The following is a 20,685-nucleotide window of genomic DNA, read 5'->3' as shown; positions in this document are numbered from 1 at the left end:
TTCCTGATGAGCGTTTTCGTGAGCTACTTCTGTGTGTGAAGAAGCTACCTTCCAGCTGGGTAAATCAGGGCTGCATAGGCAGGCATAGCTTAGGTGAGCAGTAATCACTCCATGTTTAGCTACTGAAAGAGTGCAGAATTTTGCATATTAAGTCCTTAGAGCCAAGCACCATTGCAAATGTTATGCTCGGGGTGCATAAAAGGCTGATGGGCAAACTGGTTTCGTGGTGGGGTTGGGGAGGGGCTTTGTGACTAAGGGCATCTAGGAAATTCCCAGCACCCAAATATCCAGGAGAAAAACCTAAAGTTTGTAAAAGAAAGCAAACAAAAGTGTAATTGATCAAACAGCATTAACTCTGGAAACTTGGGGTGTATGTGACTTGATTGTCTTTACCTAGGTTCCTATATAATAATCTGTGTGGGAGCCATGCCTTATTCAGTGCACAATGAATGATACAGGGATGCAACATTTTTTTTTAAATATCTTGCTAGAGTAGAAATGAAGAGGACAGAGATATACAGAATGCATCTGCAGTCTGTCAACCAGTTTCCTTTTGTTAACGCTCTAAAAGTGAGAGTTAGCATTCTGTATTTGAAACTAAGCAGGAACGTATTTTACAGTATTTCCGTGCTCAATGTTTCCATCGCAGACTCGTCCACTGTTGTAATTTCAGTGAGCATGGATTGGCAGGCCCCTTGACGCATCTACCAAATGCCTTTAGTTGTGTGTGTCACTAACTTTGGCAGCTTCTGGCTCGAGTGCTATATTTTGCGTTTCTATGGAAGAGTCTCACTCCTGGACCCAGGGCCAATGTTTCCTCTAATCTTTTCCATCCAGGTGTGAATAATTTTGTGTGTGCCAATGCACATGTGAATATGCATCACCAATAGAAACAAAACTTAGCTGGAGGCGCTCCGTTAATCAGTTGGGCAGCATTGGAATCTCTCCTGAGCAGCTACACACATGCCCAGCTTACAGGGGGGACTACCCAGTACCCCATTGTGCTAGGCGCTCTACGGACATGGAACAAACAGGCGGTCCCTGAGTCAGAGAGTTTACATCTTCCCTGCATAGTTTAGAACTAAGTCATTGTATGGATCAGGCTTTCTTATCCAATCTGAGCGCTTGGGCTTTCAGAACTGTGTGGGACACTTGACACTGCGTGCGTGCGCGCGTGCACAGCTTCTCTGGGTGAAGCAATTGTGTTTCAGTGCAGTACGCACTGCCTTGTACTATTTGGCACTTGTGTAGTTCTTTCCGTTGTAAGATTCCAAAGGACTCCAGTATCAGGTGCTTGGATAGCACCATGATGGGCCTGGGATAAGAACGGGAGTAGAACGATTTGACACTGCCACTTTGATAGCACCTTTCTTTTAATTAGGTTGGCTCTTTTCCAGCCATTGACTTTCCTTGTGTGTGTTCAGTTCTGTGTCTTCCAGCTGGTGAGCACGGAGAGTAACCGCTACAGTCTTGACCACATATCCTCCCTATTCACTTCTCAGGTGAGTGCTAATGCTATGCTTCTTGTGGAGACAAAGCGAGTAGCAAGCAGAGTCTCACCAGAAGAAGAGTACAGATCCGTAAATCAGATACCAGCTTGGGGGCTTTTCGTAAGAACAGAGAAGGTCTGGGTTTACCTCTGTGAGCATGACAAAAGAACATTGCCTGTTTCTCTGGCTTCTACACTTGTACTCACTGAATGCCAACTTGAAAGGCCCATGTGTTAATCAAGTCTCCATGCGATCTTTTTCCCCTAGGAGACACTTGTTGATTTTGCCTTAACACCAGCTGAGATCTGGGCACTGTGGCATGATGATGAGAATCAGACCATTGTGAAATACATCAACTTTGAGCAGTGAGTCTCCCTCTTACATTCCTGATTAACCTTGTGGGATAGTAATTGTGAGGGCCATTCGAACCGTGGGTTAAAATCTTTCCTACATTTGCTTGCCTCCACTTGCTTCCTCTCATAGGCTCTTGAACTCAGTTTTTCAGAAATAGTTTATAGTTTATTAGCTAATTTCCTTAATATCCCAGGGCGCCTGGTGTCTGTCCACTCCTTTCTCCTTGCACAACAAGTTATTTAGATGTTTTTAGCCCTGTTTTATTGTAGCATCTAGAGCTATGATAGCAAGCTAGCAGGGCTAAGAATTCAGGGGTCTGACATGGCTTGAATATTACAAGCAACATCTGTGCCCTGTCAGCTTCCTCCTCACACTTTTTTGCAAACTTTTACATATTTATCTTGGGCACGTAGTTGTTTGGAGGACCAGGGAGTAAAGGTATTAATTGATTCATTAGCCTTGTGGAGGTGAGCAACTAGACACTGTATCTGGGCCCCTGGACTGACAGAAATATCTGAGTAAAATGAGGTACAACTGTGCTGCTTCCCCTTTAGCAGATACATCTGCCATAAATTCTAAGTGGGCAAGAGTTTCAGAATCAGCCCATCTATACTAGGGCTGTAAGAGTTTAACTGGTGAACCGATCAGCATTAGCTTGTTGGTTAACCTTACCGGTTAAACTCCTGGGAGCCAGCGTTGAACCATCTAGCCACTAGAATTTCAATGTTAGAGGGATTTTTAAAATGTTATATCCCTAAGCTATACATACTTGCCAGTGAAGCAAAAGGAGGACATAATTTAATATTACAATGATGGGCTTAGGGTAAGTGTCTGGACTGCTGGCTAGATGTACTTGTGGGTGACCTGGAAGAAAGTAAACAAATAAGGATGTTGCACTTGTACATATGTCATTAGTCATCTTGGTTAAGAGTATTCTAGCATGTGCCCCATCTTCACCAGCACTGAATTAAAATCTGCCTCTCTGATGAAAATGCTGTAGTTAAACTTCACTCATACTAGGATGACCAGAGAGGTTATTTCATTGCACCTGACAGACATGGCTGATGGAAATTCTTTTTTTTCCCCTCAGAAATATCGCAGGCCAGTGGAATCAGGTTTTTATGCAGCCTCTGCCGGAAGAAGAAGTGACTATTCGAGATGACCAGGATCCGAGAGTGAGTGGACAAATGATACCAACCAGAAGCAACTTTGACCGTGTCCTTAGCTTCCTTTCTATCTTTTGCTGCAAGGGATTGGAGGAGAGAGACCGTTAGGGACAGATCCGTGTCACTTTATGCACGTTGTCCTTTATGCAAACGGTATCTTTGGTGCGTCACAGAAGGACATGACACAAGAGAGACAGTGTACGTCACGGTGGTGTAAAACATTTAAAAGGGCCATACAGCCTGTAAGTAGGGAGGAGCAGAAAGGGTTTATAAGCACGGTAGAAAGTCTTCTGAGATTTGTAAATGGCTTGACTTCAGCAGGCAGAATGATACAGGATGGCTACTTCTGATGGCAGGGGTGGTGAAGGCCGATTTGAGAGAGGTTGGAGCAAGTGTGGGTTCCCAGCTTGAGCAGGAATGAGGATCCGGTTGGATGGTCTAGGGATGGAGTGCAGGAGCAGAGCATGGTGCTCATGAATGGATGTGAGAAGGCCAGGGGAGAGGAGTTCCTCCGGCTTGGAAAGGCGAACCGGCAGGAGAAGCAGTAATGGGACTGTAGGGGCACAGGAACACATGGGAAGTGGAGTAGGAATTTGGCATGGCAGCCCGAAGGGGGGTGCTGAATTCCAAGGGATGCTACAAAACCCAGCTGCTTAGTTTACCGGCACCAAGGACACACAGGAAAGAGCTCTTCCTTGCAGGCTCCAGTCAGGCTGTCAGCTGCGGAGTGCAGGCCTGCAGTGGGTGTCTGGCTGCCTTGCGTTCTGGGGTAGCTGAGCTTGTTTGGGGGGCGTGCCAGGTTTCCGATAGTCAGAGCCCTCGAGAGGCCGGTGCATTGCACTGCACGGTACCACCTGGTAGCAGGCTGCTGCAGAAGAGATGCAAAATTTCAGGAGCCTGGAACGAAGAATCTGCATTGTTTTGCATAAGCGCCCTTCCCTGAACTGCCATTTTGTTCTTTCACAGGAAACTTATCTGGAGTCTCTCTTCATGCCTGGCCGGTTCACAAACGCTGCTCTACTCAAAGCTCTCCAGGTTAGCAAGCTGTCCGCTTGTGCTCCCTCGGTTCCAGCCACGCTGTGCGCAAAGCCGCCACTGGCTGCTGTAGGAGCTGGGCTCTCTGCTGATCTGCTGCCTTCCATTGGAATAAGATCCCACAGAAACCAGCCCCCATACGTTAGAGCAGCCATTAAACACGTCTAACATGGGCTGGGAAGGGAGGCAGAGCTCCCGCTTCCCCTGAACTGGCAAGGGCTCGTTACAGGAGAACATCCAGGTCTACAGAAGGCACATTTCTGTGGTTGCACTGTGTCCTCCTGTGCTTGAGGCACTACAGGAAAGTGAAACCTCCCTGCCCTGAGGCACTTAGTTCTCCAGGCACGTAACCGTGCAAGGTCCAGGGAGGGGCAGGAGGAAGAGGGCTCTAGCAGTAAAAAGTCCCCAGGGTGCTGAACTGGGGAGAGGGAGGGGGAAGGCTGGTGGCTGGGCCTGCTGGCTGAAGAACAGTGTGCGATTAGGGTGTTACACAGTGGCTGGGTGCAGCCTGCCCAGCCAGGTAGGGGCAGGCAAATGGTCGGGGCTAGGGCTCTATGGATGGGGACCTTTGGGGGTACGTGGGGAGAAGGCATGGGAGGGGGCCATAGTGCCAGGGGACAATAGCAGAGTGGGATTGAGCAGGCAGGAGGTTTCCGGGCAGGACCTAGGGTGCAGCAGAAGATGGAGAGAGAGAATGGGGTAGCGGAAGATCATGCTACACCTAATCTTCGCTGGTGTGGAAAGGGGAGGAAGGAGCCAGAGGGATCAAATAGCTCACCTGCCTCAGGGGGAGTTCGGGGTGTGGACAAGATAGCAAAGGCGCCTGAGGAGTCTAGACCCTCTGCAGAAGATCTTCTGGGCTGAGGATTTGCTGCTGAAGTTTGTGGCGTAGGATCAGGAGTGGGGCGGTGAGTACTAGGTGTGAGCCAGGCTGCCCTTGGAGGAGCGGGCATCGCATGGTGCAGGCGTGAGGGGGTTAACCCCGGAGCTGAGGGAGGAGGGGAAGGTTTGGGCAGCAGGGAGAGCTGGCAGACTGGAGAGTGCAGGAGGAGGCAGGGCGAGGGGTTGAAGGGAAGGCAATGCTGCTGCTCTGTGATTCTGATGGAGAAACTGGCGGGCAGTGCTGTGTCCGGTTCTCCCCAGTGCTACGCTGGTGTGATGCCCTTGCACTCACTGGTGGGACAGTGGATAGTCAGGCCCCTGGTGCGCACCTTGCCTGCTCCAAGAACGCCACCCGGGGCTCCCTTTGGGCAGGGCAGGGGGAGCTGGTCACTGGGCTTGCTCCTAAAGCAGTGTGACTGCTGGGCTAGACCTGCTGGGCTGCGGCTCCAGGGGAGCAGGGACCTCACCGGCTAGCACCAGAAACCTTGCTGTACCTATCACGTATGGGCATAATTTTAATGCAGGTCAGGCTGCTAGAAGCCCCCTTCCTCTATTCTGGCCAGTCCCTCTAGTGGGTCCCCAAGCCCCCACTACAGCCAGTCCCTCACTCGTAGGGGCAAAGGGCCGGGGTGAGCCCACAGTCGGTATCCTTAAGCAGTGAAGTGCGGAGCCCTGCAGTAATGCCAGCCGTCGCTTGGCTCTGGTGGAACTGGGCTGCCTGTCCCTAGCTGGTTCTCTGCAGCGAGGGATGTAACTCACCTGTTCCCACCTTCCCGCCCTGCTGCCCCTTACGTGGGCTCGTGGCAAGTCTGCTGCTTCAAAACAGAAATGTTTGTAATGTTTTTCCAGATCTTCTCCCAAGGAGGAGAGAGAATCATGGATCTGACCTGGGATGAGTTGAAAAAAGAGGTGACCTTAGCTGTGGAAAATGAGGTGAGGTTTCCACTGAGGTTTTTATGACGACACCCATCACTGTGGTATCTTGGTGCCTTATGTAGAGTTAAAAGCGAAATCCACAGATGGCTCGTGGCATGCACAGACACACAGGCATTCTCACACTCTCTCTCCCCCCTCTGCCACCATCCTGGGCTCTTTTTGATGCGTGTGCCACAGTGAGTTGCCCTTCCTTTCTGTTTGGCGTCTGTTTTCATTGCAGCTCAGTGAGCACTTGGCATAAAGACAGCGGTGCTGGGTTTTGGTCAGTTTCCGTTCCTGTCGTGTGCATGGCATTGGCCTGCATGTTTTCTCCATGCCGCAGCAACGAGAGCCCTGGAGGTGTGGGGGCCGCAGGAGTGGGCATGTCACCACGACTCCACGCACCTCAGAGAGGGGTGTAGATGTTGGCGGGGGGAGGGGTCTCAGTGCTGCTGCTGAAGGGGAGACCAGCAGGCACACGGGGTGGGGACAGACAAGTCCATTTGCTGCTCTTCTAGAGCTTGTCATCTTTCCTTTGGTGGAAGACCCTTAAGCATCAGCAGGGAGACGACAAAACGGCAGTAGAACTGCTCTGCTTTCTATAGCCAGTGCAGCTGGGCGGAAAGGCGCTTATTGGAAATTGGCTTTTTAAACAGGTTCCCATCCCTGAGCTAGACTATGGCCCACGGGTTGGATCTGGCCCTGGCTTGCCCTGATCCAGCCTCTGGCGAGGCACAAGGCTTCCTTTCTGCAGTGGGGCAAGCTGGCACTGGCACTCCAGCCCCACAGTGAGTCTCAGCTCCCCCACAACCCTCCACATAGCCAGGGGAGGCAAAGCCCTGCATGGCCGGGGGGAGGAAGTGGCTCTGCACACTGCTTTCCCTCTCCCTCCGCGGCTGGTGCAGGGAAGGTAACGTAGGGAAACTCTGTCCCTGCACTTGCCTGCAGGTTCCACCCCTGTTGTGCCCGTTGGTTGGGAGTCGTGGCCCATGGGAGTGTCGGGGGGCAGTACCTGCAAGGGGGGGGTGATGCAGAGCCACCTGTGCCCTCCCACCAAACGGGAACTGTGCGAGTCTCCTGCCTCCTCCTCCCCCTTCCATCCCAGATACTCCACCCCACCCCAGCCCGCTTTTGCACCTTCCTCCTGCCCGGACCCCACGTTCCTACCCCACTCCTGGCAGCCCCCTCCCACACACTGAACCTCCCCCCCATTTTTGGCCCCACTCCGGAGCCTAGAGATGCCCCACAAAATCTAGTAGTCCTGGGCCCCCAGAAGAGTTAATCTAGTCCTGGGAAGAAGCCCAGAACCTCAGCGCCTCTCCTGCCCTCCTCCCCCCCCATGGGGCTGTAGCACAAGGGGAATCCCGGTGCCCCGAGTTGCATGAGTGATGTGAGTGTCTCCCTCTTTTCTTTTCTCCTTAGTTGGGGACCACATCAGTGTGATTTTTTTTTGTTTGTTTTTGGTTTGGGTTGGGCTTTTTTTGCTTCTCACTTGTGTGAGGTCCTGGACTGATTTTTCTGTGGGTCAGTGGCCCCCAACCCTAAAAAGATTCTCCACTCCTTGACTAGCTAAACGACGCTCTCTGTTTCACTGTGTGTCCCTGGGTCTCAGTGCAAAGGTGGTCTGCGAACTCACTATGAATTTGTAGAGATTTTTACCCTTAAGGAACTGATGCCCTGTGTGTTGGGTCTCAGACACTTGTCTGGCTCAGAGTTCATGATACTCAGTAGTAGAGGGTGCAACATATTAGGTATGTTAAATTTCGATGGAATTTCCATCAGTTTCTCGATAAGAGGGAGGGGGATGCTTACTATCCTGGCTGTGCCTCAGCCTTTTAAGAGCAGCGGGGAACACGGGGCAAGTATGGAGGGCTCTGGCTACATTTCAAAGGCTGAAACGCCGCAGTTGGAACCCAACGCATGTGGGGACTGCTTCGGTCACAGCTTGCGTTGTTTCCACGCTGTGCCTCTGCCTCCCTTGTCCTCTTCTGCTGAGATGGGATGGGGGGGAGCCAGCTTTTAAGCTGGCTTTCCCCAGCACCGACTCCCACTCTCTCCCCCACCTTGCTGCCTCTCTCTGATAGAGGGGTGGGGAGTGTGACTAGTTGAGACACTGCTTGACTGCCCGATAAGCTTATGTTTATCGGGTAGCCGAGTAGCCCCTTATGTCCCTACAACATATCTATAATCTAAAAGCGCAGAAGAGATTGATATGGCATTTTCAGAATATGCAGTCGTGTGATTAGCTGGCAATAGATAGTTACTATAGATGGGCCATAGACACTCCCAAGGGAAGAGGATCAGAGCTCCATGCGTAGCTGTCTCTGCCATTTCCCGAGGTCTGAGTGCCTGGCTGTGCAGTGCTGCCCTTCCTATGACTCCTGTAAGTTGAATGTACCAGCCACAAAAAAATGTTACCCTCCTTCAGTTGGGGGCCAAGCTGTAAAATCTCATTTTAGTGCTGAATTGCTGGCCTTGGAGAGTCCAACGCTGGCCTGACATTCTGCCATGTTCTCGCCAGCTCCAGGGCAGCGTGACCGAGTACGAATTCTCCCAGGAAGAGTTTCGACAGTTGCAGGTTGAGTTCTGGTCCAAGTTCTATGCCTGCTGCCTTCAGTACCAAGAAGCACTTTCGCGCCCTCTTGCCCTCCACCTGAATCCGTACACCAGCATGGTGTGCCTGCTAAAAAAGGTGAGATGTAAAACGCCGCAGCTGCTTTATGCTGCAGAGACCTGGAGTTGGTGTGGTCTGAATGTAGTGAGTCACCATTGGTGTTCCTTAGGGGAGGCCGGGCATTTTCCTCACTGCGCCTTAAACGACGTGTGTATCTTTCACTTCCCCAGGGATTCCTGTCTTTCCTTGTGCCCTGTTCCCTGGTGGATCATCTGTATCTCTTGCCGGATGAGCACCTGTTCGCTGAGGAGGACAGCACCATCTCTGATGGTAAAGGGGAGGGAGGTTGGAGAAGCCGTTCCACTGTAGAGGAAACTGCAGCCTTTGTGTCACGAGCTCTGGCATTAAGGGCGTACTAGTTTCCGTGTTAATCCTCTCTATGTGCCCAGAAGTGTCTGAGGCTGTCTGGGTTGAAACGTCCCCCGCTTAGCCTGTGTCTAGATTCCCTTTTGGAGAAGCCTGGAGACTTGAAAAGCACGTATGCTCGGTGACTGACTTCCAGGAAATCAGAGTGGCGTTATAACCAGGCAGAGCATAAGGGAGCCAGTGATGGGCACTTGCTTTGCTATTTCAGGGGATGCAGTGGCTTTGAACACTGATAGCAGGAACGTTGCATTCCCATCCCGGGTGTGGTCGGGGTTCAGCTTAACCAGATGGAGACATCATCTGGGTCCCTCTCTTTAGCCTGGTCTAGTTGGGTGCTTCTAGGACAGGGGCAAGCAATAATTTTTGATGGGGAGAGCACTCCAAGAATTTGGCAAGTGGTCCAGGGCTGTATTCTTCCATGATATTAATGGAGGTGGGGTGGGGTCTGGGATGGCAGTTGGGTGCAGAAGGAAGCTTGGGGTAAGAGATTGGAGTGCGGGGAGGGAGTTTGGGTGGAGGGAGGGGGTTGTGACCGGGGACGGGGGGTCTGGGTGCAAGAAGGGATTCTGACCAGGAGGAGAGGTGGAAGATGGGGTGCCGGGTCTGGAAGGTATTGAGACCTGGGGCAGGGCTTTGGGCTGTAGCTTAGGGCCAGTGGGAACTGTGAGGTTGTGCTGGGGGCGGGGAGCACACAAAGCCTCTCCCCTGACCCCTTAACATCCCCTGGTTTGCAGTGGTGCTTGGGCACATGGCTCCTGCAGCCGGCTGCTCTGAGCGGTGGGCGGGGCTGAGGCTCCTGCTGGGCTGCATCCAGTGGCTTATCTTGTCCACCTCTCTTCTAGGATTAGAGCAAGGGAGGCTTAAGGGCACCGTGCTAGGTTCGTGGGTGGGTGTGGTGGCAGCCGTGATTAAGACCACCATGCCCTGTCCTCTGCACCTCTCCTTTCCCGGCAAGTTGCCAAGTGATGCCCAGGAAAAGATGGCAGCTTTGTCCTGTTAAAAATACCCCATCAAAACATGATCACTTCTTCCTTCTATTATCATCATCTTGGCCTTGGGCTCAGCAATTTTGTAACCCCGCCACGGGCCTTGAAAGACCCCTGCTCCCCAAAAGTCAACTTAAAACGGTCTAGTTTGTACTCCTCTGCCAAGCTCTTCGTTTTCCCTTCTTTCATGAGCTCTCGTGGATGTGCAGGGGTCACAGGTCAGAATGGACTTTTACTCCCCACCCACTTGAGCCTTCTTTGTTCTGCCCTCGCCTGATGTTGGAGGCTTAATTTCCTTTAACGTGGCTTTGTTGTGTTACATGCACGTACATTGAAAGGGTGCCTGTGTAATGTTCAGGTTTCAGCTCTATAACCCCTGAAAGTTATGGGATGTAAAATCTGTTGTTCTGATTGTAATATGATCTTGGCAGCTGCTTGCCCTGCATGCGGCTTGGAATACGTTGGGCTGTGCATTTCACAACAAAGTAGGAATAGAAAATACTCTGTGAGGTGCAGTCTGGCTGAGCTGAAGTTCCAGCTCTGCGTTCACTTGGCGTATGCCGACTGCTTGTGATTAACAGGGAAGTCTTAGCACCGATCCGTATCCCCTTGCCTTGGATTGAAGTTCTTTTGCCTGCCATCCATATTCAGAGTTCCCGGACTCTAAGCTTCATTGCATTCAGAGAAGCAGAGCTGGAAGCTCAAGAAATCCAAGGAAATCCCCTTGCCCTAGCAGCCTTACCCCTTGCTTGTTTCAAACCGCTCCAGTTAGATTTTTGTTGAAATATTTGAAATCGCCTTTAGGACACAGATCAGGGACAAAAGTTTTGTCTATAGCAGTGATTTTTTTCCCCCTGAAAGCTTTTAAGTGCAACAGTGGTTGTTTATAACCGAAACCTTCTTGCGGGTTCACCTATGGCAAATGATTGCTATACGATAAGTGTTTCCTATTGGAAGATACCATAAGACTTCCAAGAGCAGACAGGTGGGCCAGGGGAGGTGTTATGGGCCTGGATTAGAAATGGCTGTTCCTTAGTTTAGAGTTTTTAAAAATACATGGATTAGAGCCTGCAGGGTTGCGCTTGATATGCGAGACACCACTGGGCTGTGGGTGGGCTATCTCTGGTCCTTACCAGCTGCTGGGACTTTGGATGCATTGTGTTGGTGGATGGGCACCAGGGAGATAGTACAAAAGAAAGAAACTGCTTTCAGATGCAGTGTGCAACTGAATTCTTGTTCTGCATAGACGGAGCCAACGCATGACAGGCCAAGCCTGGCTGTGAGTTTTATTTTCTAGGCACAGTTTCCCTGCTTCTTCAGTTGATTTTCATCCAGCTCCTTTAACTGGAGCAGCTTGAAGGGAAACCAAGCGGCGCTGAAATCTTACCACCTTCAGCTCCTCCCTGTAAAGTCAGCCTGTAATGAACTTATTAGGTGTGGGATCAGACTGAGTCTTGTGTTGCTGGGACGAAAGTGCTGAAACAAAATGAGCTGAGCTCACTTGGTTTTGCACAAGAGTTCAGTGAGGTTTTTCCCCTGCAGATCTGGAGATGTCGCGTGACGTCGTGTGTCTGGTCCAGTGCCTTCGGCTGATTGGAGAGTCTATTTCCACGGAAATGGCATTCGCAATGGAGATGGCTTGCTCCCGCCTTCAGCCTCCAGAGAAGGCTGCAGAGCAGATCCTGGAAGACTTGATAGCCAATGACACGTAAGGGACCTCTTTGTTCAGTGTTTGTCCTTTGTGCAGAGATCAATGTGGGAATTGTCTGTGTTGTCTAACCCTTAACCCGAGTCTAAGCAGGATTCAGGGTGTGTGAATTCAGGCTTCACTGTGGGAGATTTTCCCAGAGGACTTAGGAGTACATATCATGATTGGCTTTCTGTGTATTTATGCTCCTAAATCCTGTAGGTTTTTGTACTGGTCACCCTGTTGTCAGGTCAGGATTTACTGCCATGTTTCTGACCGGTCTCTGGCTCCATCAGTGATGATATCCAGAGGGCTGCGTGTGTGCATGCTCCATGGTGTGGGCCGTGTTGATTTATGCAATTAGTCACTACCGCAGACCCCAAGAAAGCCCCCAAAGACCACAGATCAGATAAGGATCGAAGGCGCCCAGTCAGGTTTATTGACAAGCGCAGTACAGGAATAGTCAGTAGTCTCTACTGAACCGCTGTGCAAATCTACCCGCAATAATGGACAAAGCTCAACCAGAGGGAGGTGCCACTGCCCCTCGGCTGGACAAAGACTGCCCATTCCAAGACACCACTTTATATACAGGTAGAAACAAGTTACCTCACTCCTGACATTGTCAGGTTACCACCCATCACCCTGTACCTTGTGGTTTGATTGGAACGTCTCTATCCATCATGCTGTTGTTTTAGACCCTTTCCTGAACCTGGGTCTGTATCTGTGGCGAGTGGATACCAAGGTCTTTTTTAACGAGCTGGTATTACCATCCTTTTGCAATGTGCTTTCAACCTATGCCCAGTACCAATCACTGTTTTACAGTCGGTACCTAGTACCAGTGACTGTTCTGCACCTGGGCCTATGACCAATTAGGGTTTTACGCACTCAGCCTTGTTCGTGCCAAGTTCTGTGAGCGGGGCCTGACTCTTGCTCACAGCTCAGCTTTGCTTTGTTAGCCATGTTTTGTCCGTCGTTAGCTGGGCCTCAGGCTTCTAATCAGGCCTATGCTGCGTGGGCTTTTGTTATAGGCCCTCCTCTTACTACAGACCCCTTTCGCACAGCGAGCTTCCCACTGGTTTTCATACTTAACGCTGTTGGAAGTGCGAGAGGTGTGAAGCAGGGCTTGGGGTGGAGGCTGACAGTTTGTGACACCCCGTGTAATAACCTCGCAACCCCCCAGTTTGAGAACCCCTGCTGCAGATGCTTGGAAACTTTCCTCAGTGATGATTAAAGTGCTGGGGGTTTCTGGGCCATGGTGCCCAGAAGAAGAGCTTCCATTTTGAGCTGGATAACCCTCTTGGCAACATAAAAGCAAGTATCTGCATTGCTGAACCTCCTTGGGTAGGTGGTTCCAGAAGGATCCAAGCACCGCCATCTCATGGAGCATCTGTGTTATACAAGTTACTCCTCTGCAGAGGGGGTGAAAGACGGGCGAGTGGATCCACTCTGAGTATGGGCCTTCATGCATCAAAAAGATGTTTCCTATGACAGTGGAGATGAAGGGGACTTTCCCTTCCCCAGTATCTGAAGTGAGCAGACCAGTTTCACTTCTGGGTCTCCGGCAACCGGGGTCATTGGTAGAGGCTGTCTGTTGACATGATGTACATCGGTGCCAGTGCATTTTGTTTGCCCTTGCAGAGACAATGTGATGGAAGATATTCACAGTAAGCTGCAGGAGATCAGAAACCCCGTTCATGCCATTGGGCTGCTGATCCGGGAAATGGACTACGAGACAGAGCTGGAAATGGAAAGAGGTGACAGGGCCCAACCTTTGCAGTTTGGCTAGGAGAGGGGGAGTGGATTGAGGGTTGTGGTTTACCTGGCTTCATTCTTACCCCGTCTTTCAGCTCAGCCCCTCAACGTACGAATGAACCTCTCTCAGCTCTATGGGAGTGGCACAGCAGTGAACATAGTCTGCCGAGCGGTGTGCAAGATCGCCACCACCCGCTTCTTAATCTGCCGGGACTTGTTGATTTTACAGCAGCTGCTGCTGAGGCTTGGCAATGCGGTGAGTATGGTCCGGAAACCTATCAATGATCTTTTGGGATCTTGCTCTCCCCTGGCACTGGAGCCAGGGCTCTTTTCCTGCAGTCGTCCAGTGCTGTTCAGACGTGGCCAGGCCCTTCCTGCCCTTACCCCAGAGGCTTTGCCTGCCTTGGTGCAAACAAAGGAGCAGTCCAGCAATCCTGTCTTAGCATCGGCACACTGAGCAATAGAGCAGCCGCAAGCAAGTCACTGTCTCCCCTGCCCTGGAGGGGTGCAGCGTTTCCAAGGCTTGGTTCCCGAACAGCACCGCTTGCAGGTTTACCCCCCCTCTGCACCTGCACTGGGATGAAGGGCTGGGGAATAACAGGCTAAAGGCTAACGACTTGTCCTGGTTGGAAGACTGTCCCACTTCAGCCAGGCTGGGGAAGCAAAAGCAGTGTGGAGCGGATTTAGTTCTGTCATCGTGTTTAAGGCCAGAAGGAAATCCCCCACTCGTCTAGTCTGACCTCCCATGTGTAGTCTGCAGGAAAAGAGCCACGGCTCACCAACACCACCCTGCATAAGTCTTACAGCCTGCAGGACGCTCTGCCATTTGGTGATGCAGGCAGAGAATGGGAGGGACCGAGGTTATACCCAGCAGCTCCCATGATGGCAGGGAAATGTGTGAGATACACCCAGAGAATCCTTGTAAGCAACCTGTACCCACACGCTGTATAGCGAGGTGAAAACCCCCAAGGTCACTGCCAGCCTGACCTGGGGGGGGGGAGGAGGGGGAATCCCTTCCCGCACCTGTCAGCAAGAACCAGCCATCTTAGCACCTGCAGGAGACTGCTCAGTTCCACCGCAGCTCTCGCTTCATTCTGCCATTTTCTAACCTCCACGACGTAGCTTTCGTGGCTGATCCGTCTCTCTTTCCATCCCCTATAGCAAGGCTGGGTAAGATGCGGCACGGGGGCAAGATGCAGCCCACCTAACACTTTGATCCAGCCCCTGCACTGCATCTGGCTGCTTTCTGTTTATTTCTTGCGGCTTGTGCCACCAAATTTCTAGGCAGTGGCTCAGGCAGAAGGATCCTATGAGCCTTTTAAATAGCCGCAACAGCCCCAGGCGACTGCCTGGCAACGTGGTAGCACAGGGCCGGGAGCTGTGAGCCCTTTGCTGTGTTTTTAATTCAAAGCCTCCGGCCCTGGAGGACTCTGGGGGGAGGCTAGTTTCCAGCCCCACCCCTTCTGCCCTAAACCCCGCCTCTTCCCAGGGGGTGGAGCCGGCCCATGACCGTGTACCAAAATTCTTTAAGTGGCCCTCCTGTGAAAATTATTGCTCACCCCTGCTCTATAGGCTCTTTGGCCTTTCCCCTGTGACCTTTTTTAAAGGGGTTGATTAATCATTGAGCTGGGTCTGGAGGCTTTCCCCGTAAGTCCCCTCCACTTGCATGCGATGCAAATTGCAGACCGTTTTTTTTTGTTGATTTAAAGAAATTCCAAACCTCCATCTATAAGTCCTTGAGCCATCCAGTCCAGCTGACTTCAACTGATCCACATAGTTCCCCAACGTCTGCCCTTGAGAAATCAAACTTCAGCGTTGGCGACCTGGTTTTGATTATCATTCTGTTCAGTTGAACTTGACTCAACCTGGGGCCAAGTGGCCATGAGTTAATTCCTACCACCAGCTTACCAGACTTAACAAAAGCCTAAAATTGGTTCAGTGCCCATCCGAGGAAGAACTGTCTATTTCAGGAAGGGGAATAACCAGGGCCTGTGGCAAGTAGATTGCAACCCGGAAGAGCTGGGTTCGGGTGATCTGCGCATGCACGGAACAATCTGCGCATGTGCAGATCGTTGGACAGTGCGGCTGGCGAGCGGGGCTTGCCGCGGTTTGGCGAGCCTGGGAATAACTATAACTGAAATAGTGATACCAACACAACTGACACATAGACTGGGCCTAAAAAGTGCTGCTGCCTGAAGACCAATTTCAACCTTAGATTTCCTGTTCATAATTAACAGGAAAGAAAGAGAATTGTGCATCCCTTTGTGGAACTCAGATCAGCTCCTCTCCCCTCTTTGTGCGTCGTGCCCTTCAAATCTTGGCAGGCTTAACCCTGTGTTAAGCTTTTACCGGGTGGCCCAGGCCCTGGGTAAGGTCTGAGCTGCACACAGACTTGCTATGAAGTGTTGAACCTAAAGGAATGTGCAACTTTCAGTGCAGGCCTGTTGAATGCTTGAGAATGAAAGTGTTTCCCGTTAGCTGATGTTCTGTGACCACTAATGGAAAGTCTTTGGCGCTCTTTGTGATGTCACTTCTGTCTCAGCTGAAGCCCTTTCCTGTCTCCGCCCATTACAATGCCAGCTGCTTTGGTTTCCTTACAGATGATTTTGGGAGGGGGCCAGCTGTTCCAGTCTCAGCAGGACTTGCTGCATCGCACTTCACCCTTGCTGTTGTCTTATTACCTGATCAGGTGGGCGAGTCAGTGCTTGGCATCGGACGTTCCTGTCGACACGCTGTAAGTGCTTGTGTTCCCAATCTTTCTCTAGTCAGTGTGCATTGCTAGGCTTCATACAAATCCTTTGCGATGGCTGAAATGCCCTTTAGACAGCTGAGAAATCAGCCTGGAATCTAATTCTAAGTATCTTTGGGGGGGAAAAATTACCTCTCTGAGGCTACATCTATACTGCTTTCCTCTTCTGAAAGAGAGCATGCAAATGAGGAAAGAGGAAATTCAAATAAAGTGCTGATTAGCATATTCTTGTGCTTCATTTGCATATCCTCGTCTCATCCTTTTTTTGGAAGAGGTTTTTTCGGGGGGGAAAAAAGCAGTCTAGATGGCGTTTTTCGCGCAAAAACCTCCTTTTTCAAAAAAAAAACCCTTCTTCAAAAAATGAGGTTTACAGGGTTCTTTCAAAAAAAGGGGGGTTTTGCATGAAAAACCTTGTCTAGACTGCTTTTTTTCTGAAAAAAACTCTTCCGAAAAAAGGATCAGAAGAGGCTATGCAAATGAAGCACGAGAATATGCTAATCAGTGCTTCGTTTGAATTTCATCTTTCGGAAGAGGAAAGCAGTCTAGACGTAGCCTGAATGAAAAGTGAGTTTTAAAGGCACATTTAAGACGCTGTTTGTCAGCTCGGATCTTGGGTCTAACTTTCTCCTTGCAAAGCGAGGAAATTCGGTCACTTCTGTTCTCCCAGGAAGATTTGTGCTGAAGTGCCTCTGTTTACCATGTTATTACGGCAGAGATGGTTCTTCCTGGTGAATGGAGTGGAAGCTTCTTTTTAGGAATTCTACAAAGTCATAAACAAAAGTCCCGTCGTCCCGTCCTGTCCCGTTCCCCCCCCTCCCTACTCCTCCTGCCCCCCAACCAACGCTGTTCAGAGTCCTGGGAGATTTGCAGGAGGCTGCTTTGGGCAGGAGAGTTTCTGGTGGCTGTATTATCTCTGATCAGTAAAACTGAGTGAAATACAAGGCTATGTCTACATTGCGCTCTCTTGCACAAGAACATATGCAAATTAGGCACAGTGATGAATATCACCACACCTCATTTGCATACTTAATGAGCTGCCATTTTTGCACAAGGGGCTTTTGTGCAAGAAGGAGCCGTCTACACTTATTTTCAGGCAGAACGGTTCTTGCACAAGAGGGGGCTTTTGTGCAAAAAGGAGCTGTGTAGACAGCTCTTTCTTGTGCAAAAGCCCCTTGTGCAAAAATGGTGGCTCATTTAGTATGCAAATGAGGTGCGGTGATATTCATCACTGTGCCTTATTTGCATATGTTTTTGCACAAGGGAGCACAATGTAGACATAGCCCAAGTGTCTAGATAGGTATAAAACTCTGAAAAGAGAGTTTGATTTTTTTTTTTAACCCCCCAGCTTTGATTAGTTCTTTTCCTGTCCTGATTCCCAGCTTTTTATATTTTTGTATTGTCATTTTGGGATAATGGTTAGCGATTGGGTTTTTACTGTTAATAAAAACTCTCTGAAATGTGAGCTGCTCTTTGCATCTGTTGAGCCAGAGCAGTCCTGTTTGAGTATCTGTACTGATGCAGAGTAGCTTTGACAATTGTAAATGATCGTTTCTCTTTCCAGCTGTATTGCTAATGGATACCAAAAATTCCAAAAGATTTCTGATGTTCCCTTGGGTACTGAGGGTCTCTGCTGTGCAGTGGCAGGCTTCACCCCTCTGCCATTTCACACACAGTGTTAAGGTGTGTAACACAGGTGTGCTCGTCTCTCTTTATAGCTACATTTGTCTCCTCTAGGGAATCCAACCTGCAGCACTTATCCGTACTGGAGCTAACCGACACCACAGCCTTATCTCCACATAAACTAGGTAAGAGGGGAGCTGCTATGTCTTCAGTTCTGACTTTAAGCTCAGTGATTAGTGATTTGGGAGTGGGAGGGGTCTCAGTTCTTGGGCGCCCAGTTTCAAGGAGCTTGTCTTTCGATATGTTCCTCACCTACCCTCTTGAAGGCAGTATGCGGGTCCACAGAAATTATTGATTTTCTCTATTCAGACTAAGGATGTTAAGGAGCAGGTATTTGGCTATTTGTGTAGTTGATAAAATTTGTATCGACTACATGATTAGTTGATAACGGGAGGTGCTCTGCAGAGGAATAAGGGGAGGAATAGCTCCTGGAGCTGGCGTGAGCTGGGACTGAGCAGTCCCAGCTCGTAGCAGGTCCCAGACTGCTGCGCCTCTGACCCCCCCTTCCTCCTCTGCACAGTGGAGACAGTGCTAGAGGAACTGGCTTTTAAGTTTGCTCCCCCCGCCCCTTGCTATCTCTATATCAGAGGCAGCAAGATGTGGGGCAAAATGCAAGTACAGGCAGTCCCCGGGTTACATACAAGATAGGGACTGTAGGTTTGTTCTTAAGTTGAATCTGTATGTAAGTCGGAACTGGCATCAGCCGCTGCTGAAACTGATCAGTTTCAACAGCTGCTGAATCTGGACACCAGTTCCACTTACATACAGATTCAAGATAAGAACACCAGGCGTCCCCAAGTCAGCTGCTGCTGAAACTGATCAGCAGCTGATTCCAGGAAGCCCAGGGCAGAGCAACTCTGCCTCGGGCTTCCTGTAGTCAGCCGTTGGTCAGTTTCAGCAGCGGCTGATTTTGGGACGCCTGGGGCAGAGCAGCTCAGGTGCTGCTGGCTTGGTCCAGTAGCGCGGCTGCTCCTCGGAGCTACTGGACCAACCCAGCAGCACCCCAGCTGCTCTGCCCCAGGCATCCTGATTCAGCCACTGCTGAAACTGATCAGCAGCTGAATCAGGACGCCTGGGGCAGAGCAGCTGGGGTGCTGCCGGGTTGGTCCAGTAGCGCCAAGAAGCGGTGCTGCGGGACCAACCGGCAGTGCCCCACCTGCTCTACCACAGGCGCCCGGCTTTGCTCCACGTCTCCCTGGTCTGCTGGGGGGGCACTAGCTGGGGGGGCACTAGCAGAACAGACAATCAAGTGATCCATTCCCTGTCACCCATTCTGAGCTTCTGACAGAGGCGAGGGACACCGTTCCTACCCATCTTGGCTAATAGCCATTGATGGACCTAACCTCCATGAATCTATCTAGTTCTTTCTACAACCCTGTTAAAGTCCTGGTCTTCACAAACTCCTCTGGCAAGGAGTTCCACAGGCCGACCGTGCGCTGCATGAAGAAAAACTTCTTTTTGTTTCTTTTAAATCTGCTACCTATTGATTTCATTTGGTGACCCCTAGTTCTTATGTTATGGGAACAAGTAAATAACTTTTCCTTGTTCACTTTTTCCACACCAAAATACCCTCTAGTCTGTCCTATCCCCGCTTAGTCTCCTTCTTTCTAAGATGAAAAGTCCCAGTCTTTTTTATCTCTCTTCATAGAGCAGCCACTCCAAACCCCTAATCATTTTTGTTGCCCTTTTCTGAACCTTTTCCAGTGTTAATATATCTTTTCTGAGATGAGGCGACCACATCTGTACGCAGAATTCACAATGTGGGCGTATCATGGTTTTATATAGAGGCAATAAGATATTTTCTGTCTTATTCTCTATCCCTTTTTAAATGATTCCTAACATTGTTTGCTTTTTTGACCATAGCTGCACACTGAGTGGATGTTTTCAGAGAACTATCCACAATGACTCCAAGATCTCTCTCGAGTAGTTGTAGCTAAATTAGTCCCCCTCATATTGTATGTGTAGTTGGGATTATTTTTTCCAGTGTGCATTACTTTACATTTGTCAACATTAAATTTCATTTGCCATTTTGTTGCCCAATCACTTAGTTTAGTGAGATCTTTTTGAAGCTCTTCACAGTCTGCTTTGGTCTTAACTATCCTGAGCAGTTTAGTATCATCTGCAAATTTGCCACCTCACTGTTTACCCCTTTCTCCAGATCATCTATAAGTAAGTTGAATAGAATTGGTCCCAGAACGGACCCTTGGGGGACACCATTAGTAACTTCTCTCCCTTCTGAAAACTGGCCATTTATTCCTCCCCTTTGTTTCCTGTCTTTTAACCAGTTATCAGTCCATGAGAGGGCCTTCCCTCTTATCCCATGACAACTTACTTTACTTAAGAGCCTTTGCTGAGGGACCTTGTCAAAGGCTTTCTGGAAATCTAAGTACACTTTATCTACTGGAGCCAAGATGAGTTGATGCATCTCATAGCAGACCTCAGCATACCCCCAGGGGTAGGTGTTAGTGTTAAACGCTGGGTGTTTGAGTAGCCTTGGAGCCCTTGTGACCAGCACAGTATGTAGATTTGGCTAGGAAGAGATGTGTACTATGCTGTGTATCTGTAGCTTGTGAACTCTTCTTTCATTTATTTTTTAGTGTCCAGCCCGCAGACCATCGTGGAGTTATTTTTTCAGGAAGTGGCCAGAAAACACATCATCTCTCACCTCTTCTCCCAGCCTCGCACCTCTCCGAGCGAAACTCGTTTGAATTGGCTTCATCTGGTCACTGCAATTGCCGCCGATCTCCTGACTCTTTTGTATCCTTGAATGACTGAGCCAGCGTGAAGGGGTGTGTCTAACTGCACGTTGCAGTGTACCGTAGGCTGTAAATAGGCATACGTCTTCCTGGAGAGTGGGCGGAGTGTTTCCCCATTAATGAGGCCAACGCTGTCAATCCTGGGCTTCAACGTCTGTGTTTAGCCCTCCTGAATAAGAATGAACTGATTCCA

General features: G+C 50.0%; 1 protein-coding gene across 1 annotated transcript in view; it reads left to right on the top strand.

Annotated features, from left to right (window-relative positions):
* The window catches only part of NUP160 (nucleoporin 160), a 53,275-nt gene that overhangs the window by 10,210 nt on the left and 22,380 nt on the right, over positions 1–20,685 (top strand). The window contains exons 8-20 of the mRNA XM_075928872.2: positions 1,425–1,502; positions 1,758–1,855; positions 2,935–3,019; positions 3,977–4,045; positions 5,777–5,860; positions 8,364–8,534; positions 8,687–8,786; positions 11,411–11,576; positions 13,194–13,309; positions 13,403–13,563; positions 15,908–16,041; positions 17,791–17,861; positions 20,334–20,493. Of these exons, the coding sequence (XP_075784987.1) occupies positions 1,425–1,502; positions 1,758–1,855; positions 2,935–3,019; positions 3,977–4,045; positions 5,777–5,860; positions 8,364–8,534; positions 8,687–8,786; positions 11,411–11,576; positions 13,194–13,309; positions 13,403–13,563; positions 15,908–16,041; positions 17,791–17,861; positions 20,334–20,493 (1,493 nt within the window). The remainder of the gene's footprint in view (positions 1–1,424; positions 1,503–1,757; positions 1,856–2,934; positions 3,020–3,976; positions 4,046–5,776; positions 5,861–8,363; positions 8,535–8,686; positions 8,787–11,410; positions 11,577–13,193; positions 13,310–13,402; positions 13,564–15,907; positions 16,042–17,790; positions 17,862–20,333; positions 20,494–20,685) is intronic.

The sequence above is a fragment of the Pelodiscus sinensis genome, chromosome 5, assembly GCF_052426305.1.
Source record: "Pelodiscus sinensis isolate ZL-2025 chromosome 5, ASM5242630v1, whole genome shotgun sequence".
NCBI lineage: Eukaryota > Metazoa > Chordata > Testudines > Trionychidae > Pelodiscus > Pelodiscus sinensis.
The sequence above is the reverse complement of the archived record's forward strand: the minus strand, read 5'-3'. Positions and strand labels throughout refer to the sequence as shown.